The sequence below is a fragment of the Rhinolophus hipposideros genome (genome assembly GCF_964194185.1).
Source record: "Rhinolophus hipposideros genome assembly, chromosome: 2".
In the NCBI taxonomy this organism is placed as follows: domain Eukaryota; kingdom Metazoa; phylum Chordata; class Mammalia; order Chiroptera; family Rhinolophidae; genus Rhinolophus; species Rhinolophus hipposideros.
Window position 1 is genome coordinate 84,961,469 of NC_138048.1, and position 25,084 is coordinate 84,986,552.

At 36.2% G+C, this 25,084-nt stretch overlaps 1 protein-coding gene across 6 annotated transcripts in view; it reads right to left on the bottom strand.

Annotated features, from left to right (window-relative positions):
- Window positions 1–25,084, bottom strand: part of MME (membrane metalloendopeptidase) — a 93,802-nt gene that overhangs the window by 11,326 nt on the left and 57,392 nt on the right. For 5 of the 6 annotated variants that reach the window (XR_013991956.1, XR_013991957.1, XM_081028907.1 and 2 more), the window contains exons 15-20: window positions 24,358–24,438; window positions 22,919–23,022; window positions 9,090–9,148; window positions 3,466–3,585; window positions 1,891–2,024; window positions 1,695–1,760 (exon numbers count right to left, since the gene is read on the bottom strand). Coding sequence is in view for 4 of the 6 variants with exons in the window: in XM_081028907.1 (XP_080885033.1) it covers window positions 1,695–1,760; window positions 1,891–2,024; window positions 3,466–3,585; window positions 9,090–9,148; window positions 22,919–23,022; window positions 24,358–24,438 (564 nt within the window). In the remaining 2 variants the exon portion in view is untranslated. The remainder of the gene's footprint in view (window positions 1–1,694; window positions 1,761–1,890; window positions 2,025–3,465; window positions 3,586–9,089; window positions 9,149–22,918; window positions 23,023–24,357; window positions 24,439–25,084) is intronic. The other variant, XM_081028910.1, reaches the window with a different exon arrangement.

Here is a 25,084-nt window from a genome sequence, read left to right on the forward strand (position 1 = left end):
GGAGGGGCAGCTGGATGGCTCAGCTGGTTAGAGTGCGAGCTTTTAACAACAAGGTTGCCGGTTCAATTCCCGCATTGGATGGTGGGCTGCATGCCCTGCAACTAAAGATTGAAAATGGTGACTGAACTTGGCGCTGAGCTGCGCCCTTCACAACTAGATTGAAGGACAACGACTTGACTTGGAACTGATGGGCCCTGGAGAAACACACTGTTCCCCAACATTCCTCAATTAAAAAAATTTAAAAAAAAAATGCCTGGTACTCACACCTGACAAAAATGAAGGACCTCAACATTCACACAGTAGGGTCTTGCATCAGCACTGGAGAATAACTGTTTTTTGATTACATTCCTAGTCTCACCTAATAAGTTGTAAGAGCAAGATCCAAAAGGATCAAACCATTTCTGAGGAATTTAACTGTGTCCTAGAATAAAGCTCAAGAATATTGATAGGAAAACAAAAATATCCATCACCCAAAGAGGTAAAATGCACAATGTCAGGCATCCAGTAAAAAAATTACCAAGCATTCAATAAAGCAGTAATCTACGATCTCCCGGGACATGGCTAGGATTCATTCTTTTGCAAACTTTGCAGCCAGCTAATCTCTCAAGCCTCACAGTCTCATTATCCATGTTCTGCCAAGTCACCGGCCCTAGCAGTCATTTTTCCCACACTGCTTTGATGCTTCTTCTTTCCTGACCCAACCACTGAGGCTCTCCTTCTCCCCTCTAACCCAAATAGTTCTGTGGTGAACAAATAATCCTACATCCTCGTTTATCTGTGGAACATTTGATCCGTCTTCTCCTTAGAGAAGCCTGATTCTATCCTGGAGACACCTTGTCCCCTGTATTCTCTCGAGTAGACTCTGCTGGTTCTTCCACATCTGGGTTATCTTAGGGTTGGAAGAAACATTGGAAATTACCCTCACTCCTCATTGTTGCTTCCAAGGCCAGTATTCCTCCACTTTTTGTGAAAATCCCTACTTTTGTCTTGTGTATTTGGTATCTATTTTAATTCTTATTTAAACCATCAAATAAGGCCAATTTTTATGGAGGGTTTGTAGCTGTGTCTTCAGCACCTAGAGTAGTGCAAAATACATAGGAAAGCCCTCAAATGCAAAAATGAATGGAAGGCTAAACGAGATTCTAAGGGATGGTTCATGATAATCTCCTCTGGCTATAATAGTTTGGATGACTAAAAGGCCACACGCTGAATGTCACTCAGTCCCTCACTGTATCATTGTAACTGGACTGTGGTTTAACATGACGCCTGTGGATTACGCTGATGATGGTTCCCAAATACTGCTACACTTGTGAAAACTGAGGGTCCTGTTCAGTACATTGATCAACGACTCTGAAATAATCCTTTTATAATGGAGCATCTTTTGTAATACATTTATTTCAGAGATTATTTCGCAGAAAAAGGTCACCTCTTCTGTGGACCTGCATATCTCCTCGTTTCTGTTGCTGTAACATTGCATGTTTCCTCCTCTCCTCAGTGTCTAGTGTTCGGCTCAGTCACACTGTATTGCCCCTGCCGGGTAGCACAGTAACAATCCTCTTCCTCCTCGTATTTCCCACTTTCATCATTTATTGCTCACATGATATATGTCCTTTGCAAAAGGCTTTACATGAATGATTAAATATGATAAATATATACTCCAACTACTAAAATGGGAAGAAAATATTATTACTCACTCTGTATGCTTGGCCAATACCTCCATTATCAGCAATGTTTTCTCCCAGTGTATTCATCCCATTGAGCTGTTAAAAAATAAAACAAAAACATATGCTTAAAAGACCCTTAACTGTATTCTGATTGTTGCAAAAGCATCCATAATTCACTTAAGATTGACCGTATCTAAAATTTTTCATGAGAAGGCTGATGACATACGTGCTGTCCACCTGCTAGGCTCCAGGAGAAGTTTCCATACTGGTACACCATGCACTGAGATTGGTCTTTAAAATTATTTGCAGACTGTTGAGTCCACCAGTCAACGAGATCTCCATCCTTGTTAAAATGTCTGCCTATATTTGTTTAAGTAAAACGAGAACTCATTATATCAAAACTTACAATAAGGTATCTTTAATTTAAATGGTAAGCACTGAAATACCATGTGTGAGAGAACATTAAATTGGACAAATAATGAGAGGAACTTGTTATGCTTTCTCATCCAGAGTTGATGAAACCTGGACTGCCAGGGCTTTTTGCTGAAATGCGTTAGGATTAATCCAAATATTTCATCCACTTGGCTCTTGATAGCTCAGCTGAGGTCACCAGATAAACACTCCTAAAATCGTGCCTTGTTTCTGTTCCATGGTTTTCACCTGAACCAAGTCTGTTTAATTTGATGTTTTGAAATTTTAAAAGGTCAATATTTTTATTCTGGCATTCACTTCATATCTCAAACCCTCACGACACTTTGTAGACTCAGCTTACTTCTACTTCAAGCACAAAGAAAAAGTCACCTTTCCTTCTGGAACTTTCCTGCTAACTCTAAGCACATGGCTCTTTCCCTGTTTTTTGAGCTACGATAGCATTTATCTATTTTGACACTGAATTACATCATCTTTTTAATAGTTGTCTATGATGTAGTGAGTAAGAAAAGGGCTATGAAGACAAACTACCTGAACTCACATCCTAGTTCCACCAATTCCTAGCTTAGTAACTTTGAGCAAGTCTTTTATGTACCTTTATTTTTTTCCATTAAAAAGAAATGAAAAAAAGTATTAGTACCTACCTGTGAAGATTACTGTTTAGTTAATTTAGTTATCAGACACTTAGTAAGTCCTTTTCAAAATTATACCCTTCCTGTCTCCTGTTCTTTCTCTGGCTCTCTAAAGTTAGGTCTAGTTAAGGCTTAATTACTCTCTCTCCATTGTTTTCTTCCTATTTTCTCTCCCCTTACAAACCAATCTTTATCATACCTTCTACTCTCACCTCTTTTCATATCTCCTGACTTTACTTATATTACTCTCAAATACCAGTGAAACTCAAAATCCATTTGCCAATCAAAAATCTATTTTGCAGCATATAAATATTTAAGTGCCTACTGTTTGCAAATATAAGACGGGAAAAAAATTTAAAAAGGAAGAAGTCCCTGACCACAAACATTTTAAGAGTTTTATGACTATGGACATCTTACTGATTTTAAGACACAGACACTGCGCTCTAAAAGTCTGGAGAGATAAGACATAAACCATCATGAAATAAAACCAAATGTTATCCTTGATGTTTTCTCAATGTGAATATTTGTTGTATTGTATCAGTGTGAAGCACATACTTCTTACCTCACTATTAGGGATTTCTGATCTTCTCGACACTTTAAAAGGAACACTAAAAGTATAGTGATGATTAGGTCAATGATATGCAAGTGAATCAATGTGTTTTGTATTGATAAATTATAATAACTTTTCATTAGGTTTATTAGGCTCTATCTCAGTCAAAGGAAGGTCAACTGCACTTTACCACTGTCATCAAAGCCATGGGTGATTTCATGTCCTATGACCATGCCGATGCCCCCATAGTTCAAGGAGTTAGACTGCTGGGCACTGAAGAAAGGGGGCTGCAGGATGCCAGCTGGGAAGACTACAAGGAAAGAAGATGGTTAAGGATCATGTATGGCATTATTTTGTGATGGCAGGCAGGCCTGGGGTTGGCTTTTTGCCTGCCAAGCTCTTTTCCAGTATTTCCATTTAACTTAATTATATACAAAAATATTTTGTGATAGAAATAAATGCAGGTCTTTTATTATTGATGACAACAAAGAGTTCATCCTGGATCGGCACCATAATCTGTGATTTATAATCACAATTCACTTGACAGCCTGTGTTAAACTGTTTTCTGCTCTAAGGAATTTAGAGCAAGGGGAAAGGATCATCTTCATTCAGAAGGTCTGTTTTCTCATTGCAAATATTTGGGAGAAATAGCCACTTAACAACACAAGTATTACTTTCAATGTTATCGCTAACATTTTATCCATCTACCATAACTTACTAGATAAACAGAGCCACTCAATTGAAGGTATCCCCCAATCACATACGCATATTTTATTTTCATCAAGGCATAAATACGCATATTTATTTCCTTATTTATGGTTGTTGTCCCTCTTTTTCTTGACTGCTCCACCTTCCAGCACCTCAATTATAAGCTCTTTGAGAGCAGAGATTTGTGTGTCCATATACATGTTGGTTTGTTTTTGAGTTCATTTGTTTTTCCAGTTCACTATCTCCAGTACCTAAAAAATAGGATGCTGCCTGGAACATTCTAGGTGCTTAGAAAGTGTGTTGAATAAATAAATAACCAATAATAAGCAAACGAATAAATGAATTTACTATGGTGTCCTAAAAACTTTAGTAAATAAATAACAATTTTTATATGTCTACCTTGACATCTACATTAATTCGCTAAATTTCTACACTTAGCTGTCTTACTACCTCTTTAAATTTCATGTGTCAAACATCAAACGTCTCACTTCCCCCTCTAAGTCATACTCTTTCGACTTTATTACTTCTGTTAATGGCATTTGAAGGGTCTCATTCATCCAAAGTGAACATTTTCTACTTATCTTAGATGCCCCCTTTCTTTTACACAGTCTTGTGTAGTCTGCTTAGGAAAAGACCACATCATATCCCTTCCTTCTAGTAGCAGTTCCTCTGTTTCTGTCCTCCTCTCAGTCTTACTGACACCATCCTACCTCACACTCTCATTCCTTGTCTTAAGAATTAATTTCCCACTTGGTCTTCTCACTTCCTGTCTCACCCAATTATAATCTATCCTACATCTAATCTATCCTGCCCCCAGACTGAAGCGCATCTCTGACCATTACCACTCCCTTGCTAAAAAACCCTGGATGGCTTATTATGGCTCTGTAACAAAACACAGAATCTTTTTCCTGGCCTGACTCCAGGGTCCTTCCCTAATTCTTTGTCTCCCTCATGACCTCCCCCTCCCTCATATATAATATTCATAACTTCATGATTTTATTTTTCATGTTTTAAAACTCTAGCATTCACTGAATAACTGAAACATTATGCTGTGTAATAAAATCGTTAGTAAAACATCTATTACACTCAGCCTTGGGCCATTGCTATGTGGGATACCAGGAATACACGAGAAGGGCCCTGACTTTAAGAAATTTAAGATCTACTTAACACAGCGTAGAAAATATTGTTTCTTTGTCTTTCTGGTGGGGTGAATATGACATAGCCTTACACATGTTTCAGGGATAACTATTAGATATTTCCAGAGGACTTTAAAAATAAGCTGGGCAATTTAAGTGCTCTCCAGGCCTTTAAAAAGGAATCTTTCAAGTTGCTGTAACATTCAAAATGACAAAATAATAATAATAATAAAATAAACACTTTGGTGAATTTTGATGAAAGTTATACCTCGCATGTAGCTGCCTGAGCTATCAAAAGTGCCAAGAAATTATTTTTAGCTTATACATAAAAATCATGTGCAGTACTTTATTAACTTAAAGTGAACACTATCTCCCACACTATGTGCTTTGATTAAAATCCACACATTATACAAAATGCTCTTATGAAACATGGTAACAAGACTAAACATTGACTGTAAAGATCCTGCTGCTTTAATTATACCCGATCCACCATTCTTCAGGCAAGTGATAAGATTTTTATGGCTCATATTAAATACTAGTTTTCAAGTTCTGCTTTGCAAAGTATGATTTCTTTTTACTCTGTCAGCTAAATATCTGTGATTTTCCCCATTAGCCTTATCACTGTTACTAGTAGACTTCACAACTGTTGATAATAACCAACTGCTTAGCCTGCATTTTTTATGCTCATGGATGTCAACAAGTTAGTTAATTAAATAAGTCATTGGTCCATGAAACAAAAGACTGTTTCTCCCTGCCTCAACCCCTCACTTTCCTAGTTTATCTTTTTAAGGGAGCAAACAATTTAATTTTAATCTTTGATATAAAGCTTAAGATTGCAATTGGGTAAAATCAATTTTTTTGGTAGAAAAAAATTAAACATTCTTTTTTTATGTTAAATGGAACAGGAATATGTTTGGAAATATTTACTCTTAATTTTCAAGTCTGAAAATAAGACTCCTAAGAAAGAACAAGACAACTTTAGAAAATTTATCTCAAGGCCACAATAGACCATCCAGGCTGAGACACTAAATATAAATAATCCATAGATTTCCTAAAAATAAAAAAGAAAACTTTCTGATTATTAATGAAAAAAGAGAATGCAACAGTCATAAGACTTCACTCTGACCTGACTATGTCCGTTGATAAGACTTTCAGGTTTAATAAGATGCCTGAGTAGTGCTTGGAACTTACAGAGAAATATTTTACAAAACATTCGAGTGCAACTTTCCTACCTGCATGAAAAGTTTCTAGAGCTCCACGGAGCAAATGCACAAGGAATAGGAAGCAATAAATTAAACACTTTCAGTGTGCCATCCTGTCCTGTAAGTTGACGGTTTTTTTTATTGATGTGAAGTGGTGGAAGTGCATAAAATTTGGAATGTAGCCTACATGTATGAGTTATGACAAAAAGTGATGGGAACTGAATTAAAAAGTAGAAATTATTAATATGAATAACTCCCTGTATGATAATAAAACAAGCTCTTTTTTACCATAACACAAAAAGACCAATCTAATTTTACGCAATCTAATTTAAGGTGCTTGTGTGAGTGTGGGAGGGTCATATATGAGACACAAGCTATTCCATCCCAATTCTAATGATATCAAATCCATTAAGACAGTGTTGCAAAAGTTATGTAGGTACACACACACACACACACACACACACACACACACACTTTTATCTAGAAGAAATAAGAAGATAAGATCTTCAATTATTTTTAGTTAAGACAATGCCCATTTGAAGATTTAAATGAATTTTCAAGGAGAAAACATTACATGTCAAAGATTTCTCCTCTTGCATGACACTTTCCCTTTCTCTGAACTGCTATTATTAGCAGACAAGCATATGAAAAGAGGTTAAGAATTTCTCGAATTTTAAATTTCCATCAGATGAATTTATCTTAAGAATCTTTAAAAGGTCTCTCTTATATATTAAGAATGCTTATTATAGCCAAGTCTTGATTATTCAGAGGATAGTTGTTTACTTGGTGAAATGTGAGGCCACTTTTTCCTTTTTCTGTTTGCTGTGTGCTTGTTTGGTTTGAAGGTATTAAATCCAAAATGAAAACATTCCCAGGTCTTTTCTGATCAGAGAATCTCTGATGGACTAATTTTTAGCAATTTCCCAAAATATGGGGTAAATCAGAGCCAAAACTAAGTCCCGTTTTGTCTTGAACTGTGTAGACCAGTTCTAGAGAAGGGATAAAGGAAAACACATGCCCGAATGGCCGTACAGAGAGTCTACCTGGCTCTTCTTGTTGGGATGACGCAGCACTAGGTCTGATAGGATCCAGGGCCCTTCCTGAGTTGGATTAAAATGAAGTTCTATCCCTAGTCTGCCCTAAGGCAGAACCAAAGTCCAGGCTGCCTTGCATTGCCTCGAGATTCCATTCCAAGTTAATTATCCTTATCCTGTTTAAGTCCAAGCCCAGAATGAACTATATCTTACACTGACAGAATAGTGGAATATCAAAAAAAGGTTTTTAAAGAGAAGACTCTCCAGTGATAAAGGCACGTCTAAGAAAAGGTCTGAATGGTTTCTAGGACTACCATACAAAGGAAAGGCTGCATGGGTTCTGAGTTGATCATTAAACAGGATCTAGTCCGAGTTTAGGTTATTATTTCACTAGCTATGAAACGTATCAGTCTAGACTTTGAACTAATTGATTTTAACCCCGTGCACATGCCTTACTTATTATCTACACGTTATATGAAGACAACGTTTTCTGGTTCTAATTCATTTTCATGTCACATACCAGAATAAATTCCAAATGGATTAAAGATTTGCTCCAAAAATAAAAACCATAAAAATACTAGAAGAAAATGTAGATAACTTCTTAATTTAACTTAATTCTTAATCTAACTCTTCCTAGGTTTAAAAGCAATGGGGAAAGGTATAATCTAACTTTAAAATAAAATAAGGGTTATCATTTCTTTTAAAATTTATTTTTTAACCAATGGTAAAATGTGGCAGGATTTTTCATTATTTCTAATGTAATTAGTAATAGAATTTAAGAAAAATGATGCTTAGGGGAGACTCTGAGATACAAAAAGAGTAGTTTAAATAATGCTGAAATTATCTTTCCTTTTAATTCTTCACTACACTTAGAAATAAAGGACTGGACCGAGTACACCTGGAGAAGCTGGATATATTGTTTAGAATATCTCTGCTAATACTGAACCAGTTGGGTGCCTTTCTAGATATTAAAAACCCTTAGGGAAAATTGGCCCATTTATATGATACTTAAGAGAGAGTTTAAAGATGTCAAAGACTTCCCAAGAAAGGAATAAAATATATCTTAGTTATATTAGGCCATTTAGCTATTCATTATATCATTTACTCATGTATTAATTTCTATGCATATTTCTGCCATATTGTTATTACGGAACATATGAAATTTTTTTTCTTTTTTGGTCAACAGTGATTAAGTAAATATAATTTCACATGGTTCAATCTAATACAATTGACTTTACAACTTTCTGAGCCTCTTGGAATCTTCTAGAAACAAACAAACAAAACGACAATACAGAACAGGACTATATCCACCAGAGCCAGCATACAGAATTGCCAAGAAAATTAAACCTCCAAAAAGCTGGTTATTGGAATCCTAAACCATTTTAACATGTTGAACCTTAGGAAGTCCTACAGTCAATGTAACTTCATAGAGATATCAGGGACTTTTGAAAAGTATTTAGAAATAAAAATACTTAGAAATAAAATAAACCATTTAGCTACAAATGAGAATACTGTAAAAAACAAACTATTTAATGTGATTTGTACTAATTTAAAATTTGCAATTATAGTGAAAGAGGTACCTAAATGTATTTACTTATAAGAAATATATTCAATAAATCAGCAACTCAGCCTCAGCTGTGCTTTTATGGGGACTATAATAAGCTGGTCATGCAATTCACTACAGGTTGGAAATAATAAAGGGATATTAAAGAATTATTTAGGAATAGACCTTACCCATCTGATTTCTGCTTGAAGAATAAAATGCATTGACTACAGCTGCTCCGCTGATCCACCTGTAGAAAACATAAGAAATCATTACAAACGATAATACATTCTCTGATTCAATCTGCTCACCACAATAAAAGCATTGTTACTGCTATTCCTAGATGACTCTTAACTTTCTGTTTGAAATATGATCAACAAATTAAAATTAGCTCACTAGGTGAGGAAGCTCATTTGAAAGCATTTCTATTTCTTGAAAAATCAAAATATATCCAGGTCTGCAATCTGCTATTTTATTTGCATGAATTTTTATTCATGCAAATGAGTCAGGCATCCGACAGTACAAACCCCATTCAAATGTATGTCTTCGGAAATTGCAATGTATTAAGATTATATTGAAATGTGTTTAGCTTTATGTTCCTGATACTAGGTAACTATGGTCAACAGTTCTGGAGCAGTTGACAGAATATTGAAGTAGAGGTAGTTAAAATTTCAGATTCAAGTATATTTAAAAATATTTAAATTTCTAGTTTACAAAGAGCCTTTTTGGAGACTAGGATATACCCTTCACAGGTAGTTAGTTTTGGGTAATGTGCCTCTGATCACTGCCATTTAAAATTATGTTTTTAAAAATAGACATTCCAACTAATTGTACAGAGGTACATTTTTGTATGATGACTGTAAAATAAAATCCAGTTGGTTCTTAAATGGCTTTGTCTGAGTACACCATGACTTAGGCTTTGTATAGAAAGTACAGATTTTATAAAATACAACTTCTGACTTCAGAAGACTAGTTTAGTTGAGGAGATGAGAAAGATGCATAAATAACTGTAATACAAGACTGAACTAGAAAATGGGGGAAAAAACAGCTCCCAGACAATAATTTGAGAGCAGCATTAAGCTAAAGAATAGGTCAATGTTCCCCATATTTCTGTTCATACACACACACACACACACACACACACACACATATGTGTATATATATATATATATATATATATATATGTATTTATATATCCTTGTATACTAATTGAAAAAATGGAAACTGACTTCAGATAACCTCTTAAGACAATCTTAAGACAATCATATATTATTATCTAATGGCTTTATTGTAGTTACTCAACTTTCAGGAGAACAATTAGTGTGGCAATTATTATCCTACTCATAGAAACAGTTTACAGGAATTAGTACAATGAGGTTAAATCAGAACTGTTTCCAGACGGTGCTTTGCAAGGTAAGAAGTACAAAGTCAGCTATCCAAATCATCATTTTAGCTACAATTTCAGTAACTATTGTGGGATGTCAGATGTGAGTTCTGTTTTGATCACTTAAAAATAACCAAGGGAGGGCCATATATAACAAATGTCTGATAAATTCTAATCAAGTGTGGGTTTTATCTCCAATAACACGACTAAGACATTTATATAAAGGATTTTGGACTTAAAAAAAGAAATCCAGATAACATTCTGTGAATTTTTCTTTAGGAATAAAATAAGTTTGAAGATAGACGGTGTGGGTGGGAGCAATGGTTGATCAATGTGTTTGTTCTTTAGTTTGATGTTGTTGTTTTAAATAGAGAAAAAGCATTTTCAAACAGGATGGTGGGACTGACATAGCATCCTCCCTAAGTTCATTACAGCTGAATCATCAATATTTTAATTTCTTGAAGGCTGATAATTATAAGCATAACATTTTATTTATTTTAATTAAACTCCACTTGCTTTCCACATGATTTGTGGTGACTCACAACAAAAACATGCATTTGTAAACCCAGGGGTACTCGACTAAAATCCAGAGATCAGAAACTATGTAACACAAGTAGATTTTGTTTGTGTGACCAAAAAGTATTATGAAAGACAATATTTATATAAATAAAAATCATGATCAGCAAAAATGATGTATTAGGCCTATGTTTTTATATACTCGTGTGTGTGTGTGTATATATATATTCACACAGTTATTACAACTCATGTTCAAGTATGGTTCTAAGTTATCTGTCGTGGGCGCAAAATGGAAAATGTGCTCCTACTCCTGAAGAGACACACTCTTTCTTGCAGTGACTTTAGAAAGGTATTTCTGATGCGTCCTCAACATTTTGATAGGAAATATGGCAGTAGATTTTATGCATAAACAGCTTATAAGTACTTTTAATTATTATAAAAGTTAATTTAACATGTTTGCAGGTCTCAGTTGCTTTAAGGTTCAGTTTCTCAATTACGAACTTCTGATGTAGTGATAATATACGCCGCATGGGCTTTTACGGATAAGCACAAATAATATGCAAATTATTTGGTACTGGATTCAGGCACAATGCTCATAATGAAATACAAAAGGTGCCACGCCAAAAAAAGTGTTAAATAAGTATATTACAGACGAAAGGAACTAAGCATATGAAAGTAATGCTGTAGACAGCAATAGATCTCAAAAGCAGGACATAGAGAAATGAAGTTTGTACTACCATTTCATGTTGATTGCTTTTGTAGAAGTAAATGTCATAACTTTTGTTTTGGTGCTTTCCTGAACTGCTGTTACATTATTTTAAAGGGTTTAAGATTGCATTTTGATTAATGTTTGTAACTTTCCGGCAGGGAGGTTTTTCCATATTAAAATGTCCACTGTGAATTATACCTTCAAGAAAATAGGTAGCTATTTATGACCACAGAGCCCTCAAATAAAATTAGAATTATGGTGGTGAGGTTCACAGAATGCTAGTGTTTAATGTTTGCCTTCTCTTCCTTGAGATTTGGCACGTTGTGTCCTTAGATCACCCCCGGGTAACTTAGCCAGATTCAGTTGCACAGGACTATTGTCCTTGGGAATGATCAGAACTCAAAGTATTGTGATTTGATCATTACATCTTTAAAAAAGTGAAGAGAACAGCTACAGGCTCCATGTTCAATATATGTGGTCAAAAAGCTAAATTAATGTTGCGAAGAAAATATTTTTTCAAATTAAATGATGATGTAACAAAAGTTATAAGGTAGTTTCATTTGGATACAGCCTCAAAGTTTCAGGAGAAACTTCCATTTATAGAACACAGACAAATTCGATCCTGAATAGCAATACAGAAAAGAGAAAATGCACAGAAGAGAAAACCAAATGGTGGTTGGTGATTCTTGTCCTAAAGTAATGGGTAGGGCCGGCTACCTGAAGGTACCTTTAAAGTGTGGCAGCCAGATACTATGAAGTCCCTTGAGCAGGTATCAAACCTGAGATATGAGGCAAACATCACCCTGTTCTTTGATTTCATTTCCTGCCTCTCGTGGTCTGCATGTGTAGGAGTAAGGATGTGTGTCGTATGGTAGAAAGCAAAGAGTGGGAAAGCAAGAAGTAAGAAAACTTTATTTTTAACTTGTGAAACATAATTTTGTCAGGTGAACTTATTCTTTGGGGCTTTCAACACTGGAACAAAGAAGGGCCACTATAGGTAGGATGGCTCTCAAAGCTGAACTAACAATGTAGATGGGAAATATAACTGAAACACTCTTGAGAAGGGGACCAGGTGTTTCTCTTCCATCACTTATTACCCTGAAGAACCTAAGTGGTGATACAATGAAAGCACACAATCATCATTTTTATAGCAGGAAAGAAATGCAGAAGTCAACAGCCTGATCTTATAGCCTTTTGGATGTAATAAATCCACTGGATGGCAAAAGCACCTGGAACAAAACTTCTCTTTCACCCACTCATGTGTAACTTTAAACCTTAAAACAACAAAATGGTTAATGCCCTTTTCCCTGAAAGTGTTCAATTTCTCAGCATCTAGTGGGCTTGAAGCAACTCCTTTGAAATCATCAACAAAATATAGTGGTTTTCTCTGTCTTCCTCAAGTACTCCTGGAAAGGAGAATTCTCACTTTGTAATCACAATAACCACTGTAATCTTTTACATTTGTTAATATATTCTCATCAAGACTTCAAAGTTTTCTATATAACTTCATCTTTCAAACCATCCACATAAGATAGGTGACACCTCCAATTTTCAGGGGTAGAAACTATGGTAATCAAACTCTTTTTCGTAATATACTTATAAACTAAGTGATGAAACGGGAAAATATGTAAACGAAGGAGAGAGGACCCTCTTATCTTGCAATCAAATCCCCTACTTCTAAGCTGTTGATCTGAATCATACATAAAATTTCAGTACAATGATGAATGCCATTTTCTTGCCAACCTCTTTAAAAATGAAAGTGCTCATTTTTAAGTTGCTTCTGTAATGGAGGAACAATTTTTTCTCTACTTTTCTAGATTCTTTTGGCTGGCCTAGTAATTAAATTAACATAAAACAGATTAACAAGAGAAAAACAAACTTAATTATGCATGTACAGGAGACTCACATAGACATGAGGCCCAAAGACAATCAGGCCATTGAGACTTATATGCCATCCTGAGCTAAGGAGAAGGGGTTAGAGGCCTGGAGACTCCAAGGGAAAGAACCCAATTCACAGAAAGATGGGAAGGGCAAATATTTGATAAACAAATGTTTGCCATACCACACAGAGACAATGGGACACTGAGAGGAGTTTAAACCAACAGTCCCCTGGGAGTGCCCCCCAGTTTACCACATGTAAGTGCCCCCCAGCCCATACTCTTTGTAGTTATCTCTAGTGTTAACTCTCTCCCTAGACCAGGCCTTCCATAAATTATTTTATGTAGCTAACGGAGGAAGAAAGCTTTTTCTGAATCTTTTGGGCCTTGATTGTCTTCAGTTTAAGATAATCTCCGTCAAAGTGGCACATTCCTGGGTGGCTTATTCTGAATCTCTCCACTTCACGCTGACTCTAACAAGCTTTAGGACACTGGCTTCTACACCACCCTGAAGTCCCATCATGACCAAACAATCACAACAACAGCTACTATAATGAGCACCTAAGTTATGTGGCAGGCACATTACACAACACACAACACAACAATGCCACAGGGAAAAAGTAGATGCTGTTAACCTCAGTTTATGAAGGAATCATTGAGGTATTATGTAGGTTGTCTAAGCTCATGCAGCTATTAAGCTTCAGAACAGAAATCTTAACTCAAGGCTGTCCACTCCCTCTAACTCCCACCTCCCACCATCCCACCTGCCATGGCTCCCTGACTCCAAGCACAGTTCTTTCCACTGTTCTAAAAGGTATAAATTTTTACCCACAGGCAAAAGCGCAGTAGGACCAAAGGGCCTCATTAAACGGTTCATTGTAATTGCATAAGAGTTGTTCATATAACTGAAGTACTCTGAGTGAATCATCTTACTGTCTAAAAGGTGAGAGCCAGGGCTCTGAGAATCTACTTCTCTTTCAAAAAAGGGCGATAGAAATCACTACTCTGATTTTCTTCCTAGAAGTCATCAGTTGGTTGTGTGAAGTTCTGTTTGGCAAGAAGCACACTCTTGTTAGTCTTTAATAACTTTATGTGTGTGTATATGCACATGTGTGCACCCTCATGTGTGTGATGTGCCAAATTCTGAGAAATTCCCAGTTTGGGAGATATATGGGTGGGTGGATCATTTCTGTCAGAATTTTCTTTTGGTGACTTTTTCCTCCTGATTTAGAATAATCTTGGGATCTTTCAGGAAAGAACTGAAACCTCGTCCATCTCATCTAACCCTTAGCAATGATATAATGACATTTTAAGTCTACCATCTATATAGCTCATCAGATGGTGACTCAATGAAGGCAGAGATGTTCTAGGTTTTTTCTTTTTTCAATTGTCATAAGACCAACCATGAAATCTGTCCTCTTAACACATTTTAAGTGTACAGTGCATTATTGTTGACTACAGGTACAATGCTATACAAATCTCTTGAACTTATTCATCTTGTTTAAATGAAACTTTATGCCTGTTGATTAATAACTTCCCACATTTAGCCCCTGAATATCACAATTCCATTCTTTGATTTTATGAATTTGACTATTTTAGATTCCTCGTATACATGGAATCATGTTGTATTTGACTTTTTCTGTCTGGTTTATTTCACTGAGCATAATGTCCTCAGGTTCATCCGTGTTTCATCCACATTCTCACATTCTTTTGTTTGTTTGTTTGTTTTTGTACATAGCCATCCTGACCTCTCACTGTGGTTCTGATGTGCATTGTCCGATTAGTGATATTTGAGCATCTTTTCATATACTTGGTGGCCATCTGTATGTCTTCTTTGGAGAAATGTCTATTCAAGTCCTTAGGCTCATTTTTAAATTGGGTTACTAGTTATTTTTTGTTGAGTTGTAGGAATTCCTTACATATTTTGGACACTAACTGCTTATCAGATATAGGATTTCCTTTGCTGTGCAGAAGCTTTTTAGTTTGATGTAGTCCTAGTTGCTTACTTCATGTTTGGTTTTTAATTGTATCTCTAGGGCTTAGAACAGTGTTTGGGAACATGACAAGCACTCCATACATGTTTGGGCCTAGGCATGTCAATGGGTCCTCCTGGTCTCGAGACTCTTCTCCTCCAGGACCCCGGGGAGGGTGGAGGCCAGGACTTAGGGGAGGCCCTGCTGCCATGCAAACCGTAGAGAGCGACAGCAACTGGAAGCCACGTGCCATCTGGACATTCTCCTCCCAACAGGGTACACAGGCATTAAAAAAAAGTCCCAGAATTCTTTTGCAAAGTTCTCCCAGTTTAAAACTTAAACCTTGAAATTATTTACCATCCCTCTCTACTTCCCCTTTCTCTTCTGAAAATAAAACAAAACAAAATCCTATTTGGGCGCTAGTTCAAAAGAAGAAATATTTTTACTGATAAAATATGTTTTGCTCTTAACCCCAAAACACATTGGAATACTGCAAAGTCTGTTGGTTTAATGAGAGTATAAAAGATGAAAATGTAAAGTTTTCTTCTATGACAACATGTGCAGACCATGAGCATGCCATGTGGATACTGCCATGGGGACTTAAGAGTCATCTGTCCAAGTTTAATCTAACTATCTGTTGTTTCGTCTTTCTGGCTGAGTAGTATTTGCTGAGCCAAATAACCTTTTTGTACAAATCTTCCCCATAAATCTACACTCATGGAGATTCAGTTGTGTCTAAAATCTCTAGCACTCTTCACATCTATGCTGGATAAGTCTTATTAACGCTCCAGCTCGGTGCCATCTCATTTACCCAGATAAGTTTTCTGTAACTATTTTCCTTTTGATAATTAAGTTCACCAATACAGGACTTACTTAGAAAGAAGACTGATTCTAGAAACGTCAGTGAAGGGCAAAATCAGAAGGAATATTTTAGAAAGTGGTGAGGTACTTCCACACCTCTCAAGAAGATGTTCTTTTCCTCTCAGCTCACTTGATGTGGAGAAGCCAAGGAAGAAAACGTACTGACACCTATCAAAACTTCACAGTAAAGGTCATAGAATTCTAATACTGGAAAGAATCTTAGAGATGCTATACCATCTAAATCAACCTGTTATTTTATAAATAAAGGAAACCACATGACTTTTGAAAGACCACAGGTAGCAACTGGCAGAACTGTGACACTGAAAGAGTATTATTGACTTGTTGCAGTGGCAAAACTAGTGTCACTTCACAGGGTACCAACCTCCCTGTCATTTTTGGCGGCACTGGCCTTTCAGGAAGCGTCATATAGAGCCACAGCTGGGGCTACCAGCTTGAGGAGTACCACTTATTTCAGGGGCTCCTTACCATCCAATTAGAAAAAACAGCAGGCTTAAAGCAATGAAAGGGAAGATAGAAAGGAACCAAGGGTTTTGTTTTGTTTTCAGTATCCTCTGCTCACCTCAATATTAATTTAAATGCTGACATGTTGTTTCCAGGGAATGTTTTACTAATAAGTAAAGGTTTAATTGTGCTTTTGAAAAAAGTGCTGTCCTAGCGCTTTGATTCCTTGTAATAGCACCAACCAACTCTGCCTTTCATCAGACTTAATTGTAACTCATGTGCCTCTTTTACTAGATGGTGAGCTCTTGAGCTGAGGGCTGTATCTTATTCACGTCTTCATCCTCCCCAGTGTTTATAGCACAGTGCTTTGCACGCATGGCAGCTGCTCAGTAACATGTTTCTTGAATTGGCCGCTGTCAATGTCAGTGTGTTTTTATTTTGCTGTATAACAGCAGGAAAGTTTCAGTAATGAAATAAGTCTTTGTAGTTTATAAAAAGTAACTCCATGGCTCAACGGCCATGACTTACAAACACTGGCACCTGTTCCAATTATGTTATAGAAAAGTTTTGTCCTGAGACACTAACAAAATAACATCAAATCTAAAAACAAGAAAAGGAATTCAAGTGAATAATCATGTTACTGGAAGTCAATCATTATAGATAACATTATAGATGTGACCTCATACAGTCATGTTCCACATAACGTTTCGGTTAGTGATGGACCGCATATATGATGGTGCCCCATGAGATTATCATAGCGCTGAAAAATTCCTATCGCCTGGCGACATTGTAGCCTTGGTAATATCACAGTACGAGGCATTACTCATGTGTTTGTGGCAATGCTGGTGTGAAACCTACTGAGCTGCCAGTCTTATAAAAGCATAGCACATACAATTATGTACAATATGTAATACTTGATAACGATAAGAAATGACTATGTTACTGGTTTATTTAGGATTCACTACACTGTATTTATTATACTATACTTTGAATTGTCATTTTAGAGTATATTCTTTCTACTTAAAAACAAAATCTTCGCTGTAATAGTATGCCATGTCACACTGGCAACAGCCTGACACATCTCTTGTTTACTGTATCTCTTGATTGCATCATTTCTTCTTGTGCTTTATGTAAACTTGTGCTGTCTTGTACAGTAACTTGCTGTGCAGACTTGGAGCCTGGGAGCAACAGGCTATACCATAGAGCCTGGGTGTATCATAGGCTGTACCACCCAGGTCAGTGTGAGTGCACTCTCTGAGCTTCACACAACGATGAAATTGTCTAACAACACCTTTCTCAGATCATACCCTGTCGTTAAGTGGTGTGTCACTGTAGAGCTAATTAATGTTGCTAACGAATATTGTGCTCTCAATTTAGCACCGTTCCTATCTGATAATATGACATGTTTGAAATTCTTTACAGTCTGGCACCAAATCCCCAGAGAACATAATGTTAGAGAAAATTTTGGAAACTCATGCCAGGCACTCAGAAACCACATGAACCACGAGCTTTTGAAATCGAAAGCCTTGTCCTTTGTAGTTGCCAACTAGTTAAATGGACAGAAGGAGGCCTTGTTAGCCAAATGATGAACTCAAATACATCACACGCAGACTTCCTCAAACTTTTGAATTTGCTGAACAGAGAGCAGCAAAGATGATGTTGCATATTTTCACTAATCATCATGGCGAAATGCTTAAATGTGGCAACCTTTACTTTAGTGGCTGAGTTCACAAAGTTTACTTTGTGAACTCAGCATTGTTGCAAAACGGCCATTTTGCCATTTATGCACTCCATAAACATTGAGGAAGAGTCTGTATTTTCTGTTCATCAACGTTCAAGCTCTGGTGGCACAAATACATGGTTTCTGCTTCCAACAAGCTCAATGTAATAAAATGTACTGGTGCTGTGACTGAAACATGGTACAATGCAGGCACAAGCCAGAGAGAAAAATGTGATGGGGTGGTATGAGTCCAGAGGTAATGCTTGAGTCGAGTCAAACCATGTGTGCAATGAACAAGGAAAGAACGTGTCGTCCAAGGTAAGGGACAAGGAGGAGGGAAAGCTGGAGCAATGACTTGGAAGTACTTCCTATGGCTGTATCTTTGAGGCAATGCTGAGGGGAGGGTGAATCTAAAAGAATCCTGGAGAGCTAGTGGGAGTTACATAGAGCCTTATCACCACTTCATGAGATTGGCAACAGAGACATAGTGAAAGGTTTTCATCAGGAAATAATATGACTCGATTTGTGCCTTTAAAAGTTCTCTAGGGCAGTAATAAGAAAAATAAGCTGAAGGAATGTGAGATGGTTGGTGATAAAACTAGGAAAAAGACTGTAAGAACTCTGGTGAACAATGAGAAATGTCTGAATTAAGGCAGTGAAAATAGAGATGGTAAGATGGAGATCCCCCAGTCCCAATGCCTATGAAATATTTAACTAGCAGACAGTAGATGTGAACCATTTTCTTTTTTCTTTTTTTGTGGATGAGAAGTTAAAGTAGATATTACACAGATGTCAGAGATGAGAGAAAAGGATCAGTCTAGCATGGTCAGATGAGCCCCTGGTTTCTATCTTGGTAACAGTAAGACAGAATTTATTGAAAAACATGGGGAAATATGGAGATATGGGGATAAAGATGATCAATTTTTGCTTAAAATGGCAAATGCTATGTTTTTAGGGTTAATGGAACACTTACATGGAGGTGTTTTATAGGCAGCTAGACATTTGGGTTTGGAGCCCAGCAAATGAACCTGGGCCAAATACAAATATTCAGTGATCATAATAATGGTAGAAGATACCAAGAAGTGTACAAATTTTCCCAGTGAGAGCATGTGTAGTGGAAAAAGAAAAGGTCTAGAAGTTTACTATTTGGTTAATTGACTGAACTTATTTAAATTAATTGCTGCCTTAAAATTTTAATGCATGATCATTTCTATACAATACCCAATAATATAAGCCTACAACAATCAGTAGTGTTTCTCATTTCTGTCCCATCAATTGTGGGTACAGACACCTATTTCTCCTGTAAAACCTTGGGAATGAGGACTTGAGCATCTGAAAATGTAATTCGCTGAGAGGTAACTACCGGCTATGTGAACAAAGTGGAAGCAATAGGTGTTATCTGCCTGAACACACACAGGGAGGACTTGAACTTGACACTACATAAAAAAAAAAAAAAAGAAAGAAAAGAAAAAGGAAAGGAAACACTGTGACTTTATTACTATTAAGCAAGTACAAAATAAGTCAGAAACTTTCACTGTAAGAAACCTCAACAAAATGAGAAAATGTATTATGTTGTGTTCTATAGGGCACATGCAATAATTTGATGCAATCACTATCAAAACTGCTTCTAATATTTTAGAAGACAAAAAATAAATTTTAAGCCTAAACTGCCAAATTAAAGGCATTATCTTATAAAAAAAATTTCACAAAACTAAACATGAACAGGTATGATTCAATACAAAAATGAACTAACATTAACACAAGGGTTCTCACTTGAGGAGGGGAGTGGTACTTAAAAAGAATTCCAGTAGAGTAAGTCCTCACTTAACATCATCGATAGGTTCTTGGAACTGCGGTGAAACATTTAAAGAAACCAATTTTACCATATGCTCATTGATGTAAACAAGAATTAAAAGTTCCTACTTAATCAATGATATATAACAAAACCACAGTGTACAAAACGACGTTATTCAAGGACTTGCTGTACGTGGGTCCTTACCCACAGGCAAGCACGTCACGATCTAGGGTGGTGAGGTTGGGTAAGGAGTACTGTTCTTAATGATCCTCAGGTGACTCTAATGTCACTCAGAATTTTGAACCCTTGTCAGTATACAATCATTAGATGGGGAAGGAAGAAAAACTAGCCTGGTACAGCAGAGAAGACCTTAGAAGTCATATTACACTTGTGATTGACTATCAGAAGATCATAGGAAAGATCGAAAAAGCACTGCGGAGCTATGCATGCTAGTAACTAAACATTCATTAAAATATAGTTTGGGTTTTGATTAGCTATGGTAAAGAGAAAAGGACTCACAGAGGATCAACACATATGATCAAAGGGAAGGAAAAGTGCAAACTATATTATTAATACAAAATAATTATGGAACTGGGACTACATCAACTTCAAAAGAAAATATCAAGCAATATTTCAACAACTGCTTTTAAAATTATAAAGAAATCTTCTGGTGTCATATGGATGCACGTTATATTAGCAATTTTCAGAAAGAATATTTGACAATATTGTCTGTAGATAATTTACATAGTGCTAACAATGATTAAATGTAAGTATACGTAGTTTGGTAGATGTGCTGCTGAAGCAAGCACTGTATATGTAGTTTAAAGAAATGAAAATATTCAAACTTGTAAGAAACTTTTCAGATTATAAATTTAAACCACAGAGTATTCTTTCTGATGACTGTGGGTTTCTAGAGAAAGAATTTGATAACGGATTATAACACCAACATATGCACCCATTCTCCTTCCTTTGTTCCCAGCTCAGACAATAAACATTCTCTGACATTTGCAGCTCCTTTGATAGCATTAGACAACACAACCTTTGCTCCAGTATAAACCCAGAGGTCAGAAAAAAAAAAAATTCAGTCTTTCAGGGTACCTACGTAAGGACTGAAATGTATTGGATTTTCATTTAGGAATTTTGTCCAACCTGTATTTGGTGTACTGCACTTTGTACATTTCTTGGCACAACATTTCCCTTCCAATCGTACAGTTTATTACATTATGTCTTTCCTATTGTTGGGGCTCAGGGCAAGACACCCCAAAATGTCAACTGCTTTGAATTAAAGTTATTTGACAAGCAGCTGATGCAAGAAGGGCACACTGACCCTCTCTTGTCTCCTTAAATGCATGAAATAAATCTCTCCTGTGCAAAGTGCCCTCTTTGCTCCAAGAGGCTGAGAGAGATACCCTTACCCCTAGAGTTAAGGAATTCAGGGCCAAAAAGCTTGTATAAACAAAGCTTTTTTTTTTTTAATTAATTTACTACCCAAACCCTAACTTCATATAGATTCTTTATTAATGAACACAAAAACCTAAGTTTCTTTGTCCTGCCAATTCTTCACAAATTTATTGTTTCTTTGCCTAAAACAGCTGGCTGGTTCATCAATTCTCAGAGTATCATTTAAGATCTCCCATGTGCATGTATTAAATTGCTTTTTCTTCTGTTAACCTAATCTTACGTCAATTTTATTATTAGTCCAGGCATAAGAACTCGAGAATTATTCAAGAAGGGATTTTTCCCCTCCTCAATACTATCTTCTGCTGTTATAATGTAAGGTAATATAATCAAAGTTCACCTTTGATTTTCCTAGTGCTCAACTGGACTTAGTCAGTGTTCTAAAATATTAGTTTAATAAATGAATATATGGAAGAATAAATTAATGCATAAATGAACCAAACACCTCACTGGCATGTTACTGTTTCAGTTACCACACAAATCAAGTTAGTATATTTATTTTTCACTTGCTCACTCATTCATTAATTCAGTTTTAACTGAAAACCTTCTATGCAGTCAGCACTGTGCTGAATAATCAAAAGGAAAAGACCCTATTCTCTAGGAACTCAGAGCCTAGTGAGAAGTCAACATAAGCAATTCTAGGGATTTAAGTGCACAGACATAAATGTCGATAAACATGTTAGACACATCCATTTGACTGAAAAATAAACACGAAACTAATCGTTAATGTGAAGTACTTATGCCACTAATAAGCAGAGATTAAGAGTATTTGAAGGCTACGAACAAGAGTGATTCCTGGTATCTCATATTTGGTTACCACTAGGGTAAGAGAAGTGTTACACGGAACAATCTAGGAAGGGGCGGGGGTTGTGGAATGACTGTCTGATAACAGGTGGGGCTATGGGCAGAAAAAAACCTCTGAGAACAGTAAGTAAGGCCTCAGGGAAGGCTTGAAGGAGCTATGGGTTACTTAGATTAAGGTGTTCTTTCTCAAGAAAACTTGTCCACAAAAAAAGCAGAGAGGACAGGCAATAAAATGAAAAGAAACCAACGAAATGAGGACACACACCTTAATAAAAAAGAGTTTTAAATTTGGTTAAATCCCTGACTCATCTTTAGTATATTCTTCGATGCTCCTAAAAGTACACCATACAAGGAGGATAGTTGTACTTTTTAACAGTATTCTAAGTCAGGCTCTTTCTCTGAATCCAACAAGGAAAAGACCCTCTTCTGAATGAACATATTAGAAACTGGAATATACATACTCATCCTTGTCCACCTTTTCTCGAAGCTTCTTTAGTTGTTTATTTTGGCTGAACTTCAAATTTTGAATTATGTTCTCAAAGTATTCATCTTCCTTGTAGTTCAACTATGTTATATAAAAAATTGGGGGAAAAATATTAAAATAAGTATCTTCAAAACTTGCTAAAAACATAGGGGATATTTTCTTAAATTCTATCAGTTAATAAACTTAACGGAGATCATTAAAACTTACCCAAGAAGGATTTAGTTCACTAGTTGTATATTACAGGTCACTGCTGTTCTAGCTGTGTCTATCTTTTTGTATAATTAATTAAATGGAACCAAGTGTTAGGCATGCCTTACTATATTGATATTCATTCTTACATACCTGATGTGATAATAACATATTCTTATTATGCCACTAATAAGCAGCGATTAAGAGCACCTATTGTGTGCCAGGCACTGTTTTAGGAACTTTAAATATAGATTACACTCTTTTAATCCTTTTAAGAATCTTATAAAGATGGGCTGTTATCACCATTTAAAAGTTGAGGAAACTGAGGCATGGACAAGAGCACTTGCCCAAGTTTCTGAGTGGCGGAGTTGGGATTTGCACAGTTTAGCTTTGAGTCTACAGTCTCAGCCACTAGTGTCCTCTGATAAGGTCTCCAGGATAACATGCTGTAGCCAGCTCATTTAAAAGGAATAGTCAAGCTTTTCTGCAAATGGAACAGAATGTTAGGATGACTATGTAACTTTCAAATGCAACAGGAGAGGACACTGTGGCTTCCAAAATCCCGTGTTAGACTAGCAATCAATGGATTAGAAATCATGGTCATCCTGAATTTGCGCAAGAATGAATTTGTCGTCACCAGGGTTTCAAGTCGTTGTGGTGACCACAAGGTTAGCAAAAGGACCCTCAGCTCATCTGAAATCAGTACAGTAATGACTTTAATTAACTCTCTTCCCTTTTCCTTGTTACATTACCAGAGGAGAATAAAATAGTCTCTGGTTCCCAAATATTAGATTTGTTTGTTTTTTAAATAGAGAATGCATGACCAGGATTATCCAGTGGAGGAATGATTAGAAAGTAGATGGAAATCTGAAGATTTTACTTTTCAGCACTGTGGAAGACAGATAAGGAGCCTGAGTTCTACCTGTTGTTCAGCAATTGGATGTCTACCCTGGATACTCTAAATCCAGGGTAGGACACCATGCTTTTCTTACTGCTCTTAAAATGGGATATATGGAAACCAAAATAACAGAAACCAAATACAGACCAGGGAAATGAAATAAAAGTCTAAAACTAAAACAAACGCTGATCTGTCTTTAGTATTAAAGGCTTTTTATAATAAAACTTCTGGTTTTAGGCTATGTCACATAATTCCTATTACGTTGTCGACAGAAAAGACATTGCAGGAGCCCTGGGTGACATTAGCCCACAGCTTTTATAGAGACTTACCTCAAGGTATTCATTATTTAGTTTGTTATCATCTGAAATAATGTCATCAGGATAGCCAATTCTTTCTTTAACTGCCAAGGCCTATGAATATTACAATATTGAATGTTAGGATGATTATGTAACTTTCAAATGCAAACATTATAATTTGCTCATGAATATCAACTGAATAACTTAACCCATATTGTTTACAAAAAGAGTATTTGACAACACTTAAACAGAGATCTTAGGAGTGGCTTCTTTCTGGGGTTCAAAATAAACCAGTCTGAAATTCAGCTTCTACTGCCCTATTCTCATTGGCTGCGGCTTTCCCAGGAAAATCAAAATAAAAGCTGAGAAGTCATTGTTCCACATATATTGTACTTTCATGAAATTTTTCTCTGAAAGGCCTTTTTCTTCAGTTTACAGGAGGGTAATATTTAAATCTTCCATTCTAGCAGCTTACAATGATCTTTCCACTTAACTGATTTGGTTGAAAAAAGATATGGACTTACAGGTTTAGTGCTAATATTCTTCCTGAATATTGGTTCTCAGATTTTTATGTTCTCTTTCAGTCTCCAAAGCTGTGTATCTAGCTTCTCGAAGTTAAATGAATGACATTAACAAGGGTTTTCCTTGTTACCAGCTCATATTTCCTACTTGCTTACTGCCATTTCTAACTTTTATGCGTATTTTAAAATTGCTTATTTTTATTATTTTATGATCACTGCTTGTTTACTACTTATTCTTT